This window comes from Pelodiscus sinensis, chromosome 3 (genome assembly GCF_052426305.1).
Source record: "Pelodiscus sinensis isolate ZL-2025 chromosome 3, ASM5242630v1, whole genome shotgun sequence".
Classification (NCBI taxonomy): Eukaryota; Metazoa; Chordata; order Testudines; family Trionychidae; genus Pelodiscus; species Pelodiscus sinensis.
Genome location: NC_143054.1, coordinates 173168470 through 173181474, shown reverse-complemented (window position 1 = coordinate 173181474; position 13005 = coordinate 173168470). Strand labels below are relative to the sequence as shown.

Here is a 13005-nt window from a genome sequence, read left to right as displayed (position 1 = left end):
TTTTACTGCTCTTTCCCCTCCGAGCAGCAGCTCATCCTCCTATATAGCGCCCAGCTGGGCCCTAATCGGCTGACTCGGCCTCAGCTGGGGCTAAATGCCCAGGCCCTGCTCCGGACTGGGGTTTGCCTTTAAATGGCTAGCGCAGGGCAAGCGCCCTGTCACACTCAGTAGGATCAGAGGAAAGAGGCCTGTAGAATGTGCTTGTTGGTGAGTTGCCTGGGAGCAACTGTTTGTAATCTAACTTCTTCATGAAAACTACAGCATCTCCTTTGTCAGCCTCTTTGATTACAGTATAATGTCAGAGTTGTTTTTGAGGCTGTGGATAGCGTTGCGTTTTGCATGACTGAGGTTTAGTCAGTTATATAGTTGACTTTGAAAAAGATGTAGCTTGTTACCCAAGAGCAGATAATGTTGTACTTGAGCAATTTTTCTTTTTTATCCATAGATTGGCAAGAAAATATCTTAAATATTTAATTTTATTTATTTATTAAATATGATAGCACTATATCAGGACCCTAATTTGCAGAAAATATAGATTGTTAGAAGAGATTATTCCTATATTAGTTCTTATGATTCTTGATCTTATACCAATGTTTGTCCATCTAATGCAAACTCTGTTGTATTACGGACTATTGGGTATTTATTCTAACAGATAGTGTAATCCAGTGGTCTCCAGCATTTTTAAGCATGAGATCACTTTTTGAATTTAAGTGCAATCCAAGATCTAACTCACACCCAAATACCCCTGACCCGCCTCCTTTGTGCTCCCTTTTCCAAGGCCCTGCCCTGCTCACTCCATCCTCCCTTCCTCTCCCATCAGCCCTCACTTTCACCAGGCAGGGGCAGAAGGTTGAGGTGCAGGCTCTGGTCTTGGACTAAAGGATTTGGAGTGCGAGAGAGGCTCTGAACTGAGCTTGGGGCAGGTAGTTGTGGTACTAGAGAGGGCTCTAGGTGCAGACTCTGGGAAGGCATTTAGATGCTGGAGTGCTCGGGGTTAGGGTAGGGGTCTGGGATTCAGCAGGGGGTTCATGACTGGGGTATGGTTTCAGGATGTGGGCTCTGACCTGGAACTGCTTACCTCTGGTGGCTCTTGGGTGATGGTGCAGTGGGGCTAAGGCAGGCTCACCCCTGTCCTGGCCCTGAACTATTCCCCAAAACAGCCAGCAATCTCCATCCCAAGCCCTGTTGTGCCCCCTCTCTATTCTGTGGGGATAGGCTACAGAGTAGGAGAGGAGGCACCTTGATATCAGTTCCCCTTTTCTCCCTCCCCTCCCCAGCAAGCAGGAGGCTCCCAGGGGTTAGAGGAGACAGCTCCAAGGCAGAGGGCAGGAGGTGCGCAGCAATGGGGGAAGGGGCAGCTAAAGTGTCCGCACTTTATAGTCTCTTGGCCAAACCAGTCAGGATCACCTGCTCCAAGATCTACCAGTAGATCCCAATCTACTGGTTGGTGACTACTGGTTTAATCAGTAGTGGCCTAAAAATTAAAATCCCCGTTTCATGGAAGTAAACATGTAAAGTGCGATTTATAATTTTTTGTAATATTGAATATTTGAACTCCTGAAATTTTGAAATGTAATAAGAATCCCTGTCTTTGAGGAAGCCCTTTTAAAAAATATGGTGAAAAATACAAATTTACATATTGACATAGTTTACTGAAAACAATAAAGACTGATCCTCAGCTAATATAAATTGGCATAGCTTGTTGAAGTCCATGGAGCTACACTGAATTATGTGAATGGAGCATCTGGCTCAGAGTTTTTATTATTGTTTATCTTAATTATGCTTTTTAAACAAATGTAAGTAATTAAAGTGATAACTTTTTTTTTTTAAAGAGATCCACAGGCACTGAATTATTTTCTACATGGACCTAGTAGTAAATCTGTAAGTAGTATTTTATTATACTATTCTAATATAATGTGAACTTCAGTGTTTGCTTTACTGTTAGTTTAATATTATGTTATTATATTTGTGCCTTAACAGGGCAATGAAGACTTGACTAATGCAGGATACTCTGCGGCCAATTCTAATTCAATTTTCGCCAACTCCAATGTAAGTATTCATAAGAAAAATTGTGTAATTTTTGTGTATGTACATGCTTTCATCATGGTTTCTGTGTTCTATATAAAACTAAAGGGAATAGATTGAGGTTTTGATTGTCTTTTTATGATGAAATTCAAAATTCTGACCTCCAGCAATGTTACATTGACTTTTATGCATTGATTTCTATGGGCAATTGTCCTTAAAAAATGGATGGCATGACTCTTTTCTCTGTGGTTACCATAGAAGAACAATTTAATGAAAGCTGTGTGTTTTCCATGTTTACTCCGGTAAATGAACTGTAAGTTTTTGTTATTTGAAACTTTGTAAACTAGTAAATTGAAACTTTGTGGTTTATATACTTTTTCAGATATTCTGCGTGCATTAGTCTATTATCTCACATTATTTCCTGATAGAATTTAGGGTAGAGGCTTACTTTTTATCATTCATTAAAAATTAAAATCCCCGTTTCATGCTTTAAATGAGCAAATAATGTACAGTATAGCTGAAGAATGAGCAATGAAGTACATTCTGTTATAACTTTAGTATTTGGATTGCTTCAATAAAATGCTTCAATAAGATTAAGTAACTTAAACTATTGTAAATGTTTAAATCAGTGATACTCAGGATTAGGCTTTGGAGGGTTTTATGCCAGCAGAGGCTCTTAAACGTGTGTTCTGTGGCTTTTGTGGCACAAGATATTAAAACACCATGTGATGTAATTATTGATGAGTCAAGATACTTTTACAATGTTAACCAGTTGTAGTTGAGGAAGTAATAATACTTTATGAGAATTACATAATAAATAGTAAATGAAACAATGAATTAATATAACTATGGCTCTTTTGGATAATGTTGATAGTTAATTTGGCTTATGAATCACTAAGATATGAGTGTCACTGATTTAAATACCTTTGAAGTGTTATCTAGTAGTCATAGTCCCTTTTATTGTAAGCTATTTGCGGAAATTATTGACTTCTGCTCAGATATGAGCTCTTATCTCTAGTTCATGATTTGCTACATTTTTCATTATCTCATGGTACAACATGCCGTGTCACAAAACCCTTGGCACTCCCCACATTCCCCTCCCACACCAGAGCCTAGGGATGCCCGATCTGGTAGATGTTATGTGCTCCAATCCTGGGGGAAGGTGGTGAAAGGGGGCTGCAGCAGACTCCCCAATGCTGAGGGGGACCCTGAGCTTCGGGGGCCAGATTCAGGCAAGCTGGGAGCTGGGCCTGAGGTTCCCCACCCCTGGCTTATTGTAGTTCTATTTAAATAATTTATTTATGGATGATATTTGAAACTGATGTAATGTTTGTTTTTTATTTAAAATTCCACACAGTAAGTTGTATAGAGAAGCATTTGTCTTACATTATACTGCATACTTAAATAAGAAGGCTCTTTACACATAGTTTTATAGCTTGCATAGTGAATTATGCCAAAAAGGACTGATATACTGTAAACATGGGGCTGTTAATAACTGACATAAAATCAGCATATCTAGACCCTGGCTCTGTTACTCTATCATAAAAGCACCTATAACTTTTTTGTATACCCAGTTTCTTCTTCGAGTGGCCCCATGGGTGCTCCACTCTAGGTGTCGGGTCAATCCCGGCGCCGCTGGTTGGAAGATTTCAGAGCCATCTTCGGCCAGTCTGCACATGCCCCCTGCAGCGCGTGGCTTTTGCACCTTTGATCACGAGCGCAGACCGGCCCCCCCCCCCTCCAGTTCCTCTCAACCGTCCTAGGTTGCTGGCGGAGCTTTGTGATCTCCTCATATGCAGAGCAAATCCTGTCAGAAAGAATTGTAAAATAGTTAGTCTTTGTTCAGTAGTTAGTTTCCTGTTAATTAATTAGTTAGTTTTGAAAAAAAAAAAAGAGAGAAAGACATCGTTCTAGTCAATTTCTGCGAGTGCGGCAGTTTGCCTAGTTAATTTCATCATGCCTGGGACACCAGGATTCAAATGGTGTTCCCAGTGCAAAGAGGCTATGCCAGCCTCAGACGGTAACACAGTCTGTCACACAGAGGCAAATTGTCTGTCCTCCTCCACTCCCTTTATTATTTATTGTTTTATATATTAACATATTGCAGGACAAATAAGAAGTGAATGACATTTTTCCCTGCTCTGAACAGCTTATAGTCTAAAAGACAAAGATGTGTCAGGAGGATAAGATAAACATGTTTGTTGGATGAAAATCAGGAAAATGATTTTAGGGTGTTCACACTTTTTCATCTAGTCAGGAACAGTGATCATGATTTGCCACCTGTCTAGCCATTATTAGACAGCAGATTCCTGTGAGCATCATGGTAGAAGTGAGATTTTAGGAAGCACCTGAAGAAGAGGAAAGCAGTGGCTTTGTGGATTTTCACTAGGAACACTTGCCACATGTCAGAGGGAAAGCATGAAGGTTCTCCTGGAAAAAGTGGGCAATTTGTGATATTTCTTTCCTGTGACAGTCACTTATTTCTCCCTTAGGTCCTGCTGATCAGCAGGAGTGGGTAGGAGAGGAGACAAAAGCCTATTTTGGGCACATCTGAAATGGGGGATTAGGAGGAGCCCATAGAAAATAGGGTTTTAAGGGGAGATGGGAGACTGTGGGGAAGGTGGATGTTACTGAGGAGAATGGGATTGTTTGCAGGGGGGAGGAGCGATTCTTATGGTGCTTTGGGAGAAGCAGGAGACCCTGCTATTGCCTGAGATGCCTGTGATGTGTGCTTAGTCAGGAGGGCAGTGGGAGCTGGAGCAGAGGGCTTTGGGTTGTAGGTTCTTGGGTCAGTATCCTTCATTCTTCCCTCACTCCCATTTAGAGTAATAGGATTTCAGGCCAGGAGCCACCCATCATATTAATATCTATTCTGATGTGTGTATCACAAGCCGCCAATGCATGCACACTAAGCCCAACAATTAAAATTAGTTCAGGAGTTACAGGAAACTGAACTGTTATAAACCATCATCAGAAAATAGAAAGGACTGAGGGGTACCAGTACCAAAGGACCCTTCAGTAGCAGGATATTGAGATACACCCAGATGATCAAGATTAGGGACCTTCACCCCAAGCCAGAGGATGGTAAAAAATCCCAAAGATCAATGCTGGTTTGACAGGGGGAAAATTCCCTTCTGAATCCACATAGGGCAATCAGACTCTGTGTGTGAGAGCCAAGTACCTGAGAGAGAGAATTCTCAGTGCCATCCAGAGCCTCATCCAGGGTCCCAACTCCAGCCATGGCCACTTATGATGCTTCAAAGGAGACAAAAATCAAAACAAAAAAACCACAATAAACATCAGAACAGCTAAACCAACACAAGAATACATTGAGGGGGAAATTCCATCATGACCCTTCCAGGTGACAGCAGATGTGTGAGATTTTAAGAATATCCCACACCATCACAAGCAGTGATGTTAAACATCCCACTCATAAATTGATTAATCTCTAATTAAGTTATTAGAGCTCCTATTGAAAGGCAGATCCTGAACCTCATTCCTCTGATTGTTAGAAACAGTCTTCTGATCTCCAACCTGAATTTGTTCAAAGCCATTTTATAGCCATTTGTTTTTATGTTAGCCCATGTCTCTTATCCTGCCCTATTTTAAGATTTTCATATACCCTCAGCTACGATCACTGCCTTTTCTTAGGGTGCAGTGCTCCACAATGACCTGAACTCTCCACACATGGACTCCTGCAGCCCCTGATGCACAGGTCAAGGAGTGGCCAGAGCACAGTTTCCAGGTGATGGATTGTCCCTTGGGGAGTGTAGTCAGCTGGCACATATTGGAGCAGACCCCCTGCTGCTCTTATGTAGCCAGAGAATCGAGATACAACCAGGTACCAACTATCCCCCCTTCTGCTGTTCTTAGTAGAAGGTGGACACAACAGAGAATCTGGCTTCTAAATTTTTTATATTTCTGAGATGCTGATAAAGTATTTGTGGCAGATGTAATCCTTGTATTTTCATGCATGTATGGTATATTATAATTTTACAGGTGAAACTGAAAGGTTTCTGTTACTTTTTTGGAAATCTTTAATAAAATAGGAAGACATATCCCATAGTATTTCAAAATGAGAGAAATGCTTTAATAAAATAAGCTAGATTCAGTAAAAGGCAGACACAAACCTAAATTGAATAAAATAAAATAAATGTATACTCATGGAGTAGTATGGCAGTGAAAGAAAGGGAAGTAAAGCAAATGTAGAACGTGGGTTTTCTAATATGTCAATTGTCTTGTGCAGCAATTTTCACTATGAGACTTCAAAAGCCAAAACCTCCCTATTCTTGAGAGCTGAAGCTAAGTTCAGAATCAAAACCTGGCTCTGAATTTCAGACCCATACCTTGCATTTATCATGGGTAAAAACGGAATTGGGTTTTGGAAAACATCTTGGCTTTCACTGGGTTGAGATCTGAATTTTGCATCTTAGCAATGCTACTCCAGCAGTCTGTTTTGAGGGCATAAGTGGTTCAAGAGCCTTGTGTTGGCCCTGTGCATGGGTTGAACATTACTCTTCATATTTAGCTACAAAGATATGGTATTATAGAGGGGCATTATTTTTTGCAGGAAAAATTTTAATTGTAAATAGTTTGTATCTTACATTATTTAAAAAATGCAATGTAATTTTGTTTGTTTGTTTTAGAACACTGATCCTAAATCATCCATCAAAGGTGTAAGCAATCAGCTTGGAGAGGGGCCTAGTGATGGACTACAACTGTCAAGTAGCCTTCAGTTTCTTGAAGATGAACTTGAATCTTCTCCTTTACCTGATCTCAGTGAGGATCAGCCTTTTGATATTCTTCAGAAGTCCTTACAGGAGGCCAATATTACTGAACAGACTTTGGCAGAGGAGGCATATCTGGATGCCAGTATAAGTTCTAGCCAACAGTTTGCACAAGCCCAGCTTCATCCTTCTTCATCAGCATCCTATACTCAGGCTTCTAATGTTTCTAATTACTCAGGTCAGACGCTGCAACCTATAGGAGTTACTCAAGTGGTACAGCAACCAGTTGGAGCATCTTTTGCAAGCAATACAGTTGGTGTGCAACATGGCTTTATGCAACACGTGGGAATTAGTGTTCCCAGCCAGCATTTGTCTAATAGTAGTCAAATTAGTGGTTCGGGGCAGATACAGTTAATTGGTTCATTTAGTAATCAACCTTCCATGATGACTATTAACAATCTTGATGGATCTCAGATTATACTGAAAGGCAGTGGACAGCAAGCACCTGCAAACATGAGCAGCGGACTCTTGGTTCATAGACAGACTCCTAATGGTAACTCATTGTTTAGTAACTCAAATACAAGTCCAGTAGCACAACCCGTAACAGTCCCATTTAATAGCACAAATTTTCAGACATCTTTACCAGTCCATAATATCATTATTCAGAGGGGCCTAGCACCAAATTCTAATAAAGTTCCAATTAATATTCAACCAAAGCCTATTCAGATGGCTCAGCAAACAGCTTACAATGTGAATAACTTAGGTATACAGCAGCATCATGTACAACAAGGGATTCCTTTTGCTTCAGCAAATTCACCTCAGAATTCAGTAGTTAGTCCTCATATGTCTGTTAATATTGTTAATCAACAAAACCCAAGAAAATCAGTTACTCCTCAAACAGTTAGTAATGCTGGTGGTAGTATTGTTATCCATTCTCCTATGGGACAGCCTCATGCATCTCAAAACCAGTTTCTCATACCTACAAGTCTCTCTGTCAATTCTAATTCAGTTCATCATGTCCAGACCATAAATGGACAACTTCTTCAGACTCAACCTTCCCAGCTAGTTTCTAGCCAAGTATCTGCTGAGCATGTTATGCTGAACAGGAACTCTACAAACATGCTCAGGGCCAACCATTCATATTCAGGACAGATGCTGAATAATCAGAATACAGCTGTTCAGTTAGTTTCAGGACAGACATTCACAGCTCCTGGAAGCCAAGTTATAGTAAATCATGGAACTTCTCAAATTGTTGGTGGACAGGTGCCATTACAACAGGCATCACCAACAGTGTTGCATTTATCACCTAGTCAAAGTAATGTTTCTCAAGGTAGATCCGGTTTTACTACAATGTCACCTGGACAATCTACAGTCTCAAATATATCAGCATCTAATCGGTTTACTGTTGTAAGTTCTTCTGGCACAATACATAGCCTGGGGCCACCAGTTCAGTCTATTGCAACAGGAGGAAATTTTACTGGAGATCAACCTACACAGCAGAACAGAACACAGGTTTCAGTGAGTGTATCACATCGTCTTCCAGTTTCCTCTTCTAAATCTATCAGCACTTTCAGCCACACAGGAGTAGGAGTAACACAACAACAGTTCACTTATGCTCAGGTATGAATACCTTTTAAGTACCAACTAAACTGCACAAAATGTTTCTAAAGCATTCCCTTTTTCTGTGGTGTGGGAGGACATTAATTGGTAGTGTTTTTTTAATACCTTTAAATATTCTCATATTACTACGCTTTCATTAATTGTTTTACAAACAGATATTGTTGATCTACTGAGAAAATATCTAATGCTGCAACAACGTAATCTAAAAACATTTTTGAATGTTTCTTGATGTTGAGGGAATCTATCATTCCCATTAATTTAGATAGTCTTGCTTTGTTGATTAGTAGTGGGATTTTCAAAGGTGTTCACCATGGGCCTATTTCTGCTTCCCATGAAATCAGAGTTTTAACTGTGCCAACTTTGCATTTTGAAAATTGCACTGTTAGGGTATGTCTACACAGTACCCAAAACTTGAAATAAGATACGCAGTTTGCGCTATGCAAATTGCGTAGCTTATTTTGAGTCTATTTTGAAATCGATTATTTCGTCATTTGGCGATGTCTACACAGCACCAAATTTCAAAATAAAGCACTATTTCGAGCCATCCCTTACTCCTCATAGAATGAGGTTTACAGAGATGGCGAAATAGTGCAAGCGCTATATTTTGAAATAGCGAACATGTTAAAAAGATGTGGGTGTAGCTATTTCAGGATACCTCTGGTATCCTGAAATAACTTTGCTGTGTAGACATACCCTTAGAGTCATAAGGCAAAACTCTGGCATGTGCTAAATACCTGACTGTCATTTTGACTTCAGTGAGAATTATGCATGCCTAAGAGCCTCACAGCATTTGGTCCACAGAAATTGGAAATTGAAAAGATGCTCTAAGCCATTTCCCTGCCAGCATAGAATTATTCCCTACAACATTCTTTATTTAGTACTCTGTTCAGTATGGTTTTTAATGTCTTAATCAGTTTGGATTTTCAATTTTGAAGTTGGGGCAGAGAGTTGTCTACACTCGTTGTGTAGATGATTGAAAGAGTCACAAAGAGCTTAATTTCATGGAGCTCTTTAGAGAGAAAAAATCTCTTACCAGTTGTGAAAGAAAAGCCTTATAAATGCCATCTTCTGTAAGAGATAAATAAAATTAAAATAGTGATATTCTATGCAACTATGAATCAGAAACTGCATATGTGTTTTGGGATGGGGAATTAAGCTGGATTGATTTGTGGTGTGGGGGCAATAAGTGAATGAATAGTCTCATTTGATCAACAGTGGGAATTTACACTAGTTCTGAAATCAGCTTACAGTTATGGTAAAATGGTGACGTAAGGTAACTGTTTCCTTATACACTTGTGTTATCTCTTGTTCACTGTTCTTTGTGAGGAGCATTGCTTAATTTTTTTCCAAAGGAAAAAAACTTGCTAAAAAAAGGATGAAACTTTTTTAAATAGCTTTTAAAAAAAATATAAAGATGTGTTGTCAAGGGGACCAGATTTTTTCTGAGTCAGAGTTTTTACATTTTGTGTGCTGATTGTGTGCAGACCTGCATACCTGTTCTTTTTTGAGGTGGCCTCTATACTTTCCCACTTGTCAGATGAAAACTCTGTGAATTTGGAAAAGCTTTGTCCATTGGAGCCACCCAAAAACACTCTCCTGTTAGCACTGAAAATTCTGGGTCATAAATTCTGTAGTCCCACCTATTCCAGTTCTTGTCTATGATTAGCTCTAGCTTTTTTTCAATGCCCTCAGCCATATTTTTAATTTCAAGCTACTCTTATTTTTCTGTTAAATTATATTTTAATTGATTATTTGTGTTAGGGTATGTACCATTCTGAGGACCAGAAACCTTGAACAGCTTGTGAGACCCTCACAAGTTAAGAACATGCAGGTACCACTTCCAAGAGGAAAAAAGTAGTTACTTAGCTATCGCACAAAGGATAACTTTCTATACAATGTCATCTTCCTTAGTGTTGTACTCTCATGCAACTCTTCAAATTTGTATATTTAGGACAGTGGCGTTTATAGAGCTAGTACTGAAGGCACTTATTATGCTGGGTAGGGCTGGATAGTCTTTTTTTTTTTATGGGGATATTGTACAGTAGTGTTGGAGATTTCCTTCCTTAGCTGTGGAAGGGCCTCCCATAACATTTCAGCATTCTAATGCTGCCAGTTCTGTTTGTTGATAGGACAAATAAAAGAGCCAGGTAATTACACAGGAAATGTTATACATCAGTAATCGGTGTGTTTTTGAGGACTACATGGCACTGTGCGTTAGAACACAAGAAAGCTCCTTTTAGCCCAGTATCCTGTCTTATGACAGTGGCCAATGCCACGTGTCATAGAGGCAATGAACAGAACAGGTAATAATCAAGTGATCCATCCCCTTTACCCAGGGGCGGATGAGAGTTTTGCGGGGCCCAGAGCAGCACAATATCGCGGTGGCCCCCCTTTGGAGAAAAAACAAAAAAGGGGTCCCCCCTATGCCCTTTCCTCCAGTAGCCCCGCATTGATTATGTGAGCTACCCTCTCCTTATCCCCTCTCCTAACACCTCCCTCTACACACCTGCCCTGCCTCTCTCCTCCTGGTGCTGGTCCCTCCCCTGCAGGTGTCTGCCCTTCTGCTTCACCCCCAGAATCCCCTGGCACCTGCACCTTCCCTTACCTCTGTACCCTCCTGGTGCCTCCCCCTTCCCTCACTGCCCCTGCGCCCTTTGCCCTCTTTTTCCCTGATGCCCACCCCCTCACCACTCTCTGCCCCCATTCCCCTCATGCCCCTGTGCCATCACACATGCCTTGCTCCATCCCCGCCTTCCTCACGCCCACCCCTCCTTTCAAGCCTTCTCCCAGCACCTCTCCCTCCCTCCTTTAGCCTCCAATGCCCTTACCTTCTCCTCTCCCAGCATCACCCTGTCCCCCCTCCCACTAACACCTCCTCTCCTGCCCTTTTCCTCATTGTCTCCACTTGGCCCCCTGGCATTTGTCTCTCCTCCTCTTTCTTCTCCTGACCTCCCCCAGTCCCCTCAGCACAAGCCCCTTCCTCTGCCATCCACCTTCTGCCTTCCAGTGTGCAGGGTGGTGGCGGCTCCGGCCCGGGCTCCAGGCGCCAGGCCACGTGCCGAACCATGCGGTGCAACGCTGGGCCGCATGGTTTTAAAGTCCCAGGCTGTGGCATTGCGCCACACCACGCCCGGGCGTCTCCGCCACACATGCGCTCCCTCGGCCCCACGTGGCCCGTACTGGTCAGCACCGGGGAATTTCAAAAGTGCAGGGCTGCGGCGCCCTGCCACAATCCCCCCCTTCCTCCTCCAAGAGCCGCTGGCCTGCCCTTCAGCAGAAGGCCCACCGGGAAATTCCTGGTATCCCGCCAGGCTAGTCCGCCCGGTCGCTGGCGCGGGGCCTATTGAGGCGTGGGGCCCGGGGCAGCTGCCCCGCTCACCCTGCCCTATGTCCGCTGCTGCCTTTACCTATTCCAAGCTTCTGACAGGCTAAAGACACCATTCCTGCCCATTCTGGCTAATAGCCATTGACGGACCTATTCTCCATGGAATTGTCTAGTCCTTTGTTTAATCCTATTAAAATCCTGACCTTCACAATATCCTCTGACAAGGATTGACTGTATGTGGTGTGTAGAAAATCTTTGCTTTTTTTGTTTTAAACCTGATACCTATTAATTTCATTTCGTCATTCCTAGTCCTAGTAGTATTATTATATGTCAGAGCACAAAGTATAGAGGAGAAGGTAGTATAGGAAAATAATTAATTTCCAACCAGTCAGCACCACAGGATTATTTTTCATGTTTGGGAATCCAAATTTCATTAAAATATCACATCGCAACTATTAGTTGCTATGTGTGCCCGCTCATCTGAGATTTAATTTTTTAAATAACCGTGTTTCTCTCTCTTTCTCTCTCAAAATTTCTAGCTGTGGGGGTAATTGTGTTGGTACTAAGAAAAGTAAAACTAGACTTACTGCTATCATGCCACAGTTAACCTTCAAGATGATGAACTGCTTTAGAAGACTTAGATTTGGAGGGAGAGTTCTTTGAATGAAAGTGGCCTATATAGAGAAAATATAACTTAGTAAGAAATCTCCTCAGAATAAGTGAGTATGTAGTGAAAGCTTAGTTATGTTTTTTTTTTTTTAATAATCGGGGGAAAGCGTTGAGCTAAGTTGTAGGTTTCTTTTTTGCATTGTTACTAGGTCTGTTAAAATGTTCACACTAACCTTTATCTCCCTATTGCATGTTCACAGGCTCAGAAAAAAGTTATGAACCAGTCCTCACCAGTTTCTGCATCGAAGTCACAGGATAGCTTGAGACAACCTCAGCTAACAGGTCTTCTGAGTAACACATTGCCAGGTCAGATAAAGTCTTTTCATGATGGTTTCACCAATCCCTGTGACAACTGAAGTGGATTCTCCTTTGTTATGTCAGGTGTTGACAGATGATCTGTGGTGATAGGGGATCCTAAAGATTATTATGTTTCCCCTCCCTCCATTTGAGGAACAACAGTACCAAGCCCACAGACTTCATCTTTAGCAGTTGGTCATATGGTCTGTTCCTAACAAAGATTGTTAGTAATTGTCTAATTTTATTTGCTAGAATCATAGACAAAGATGTACTTGTGCAATGAACAATCAAAAATCTTTTTCCACAATCCAAGTGTGTCATCAGTGTGCTGTATTTAAGCTC

General features: G+C 41.4%; 1 protein-coding gene across 2 annotated transcripts in view; it reads left to right on the top strand.

Annotated features, from left to right (window-relative positions):
* BICRAL (BICRA like chromatin remodeling complex associated protein) overlaps window positions 1–13005 on the top strand; it is a 96410-nt gene that overhangs the window by 51929 nt on the left and 31476 nt on the right. For both annotated transcript variants that reach the window (XM_075925436.2, XM_006122087.4), the window contains exons 3-6: window positions 1833–1881; window positions 1981–2049; window positions 6672–8372; window positions 12567–12672. In XM_075925436.2, coding sequence (XP_075781551.1) covers window positions 1833–1881; window positions 1981–2049; window positions 6672–8372; window positions 12567–12672 — 1925 coding nt within the window. The remainder of the gene's footprint in view (window positions 1–1832; window positions 1882–1980; window positions 2050–6671; window positions 8373–12566; window positions 12673–13005) is intronic.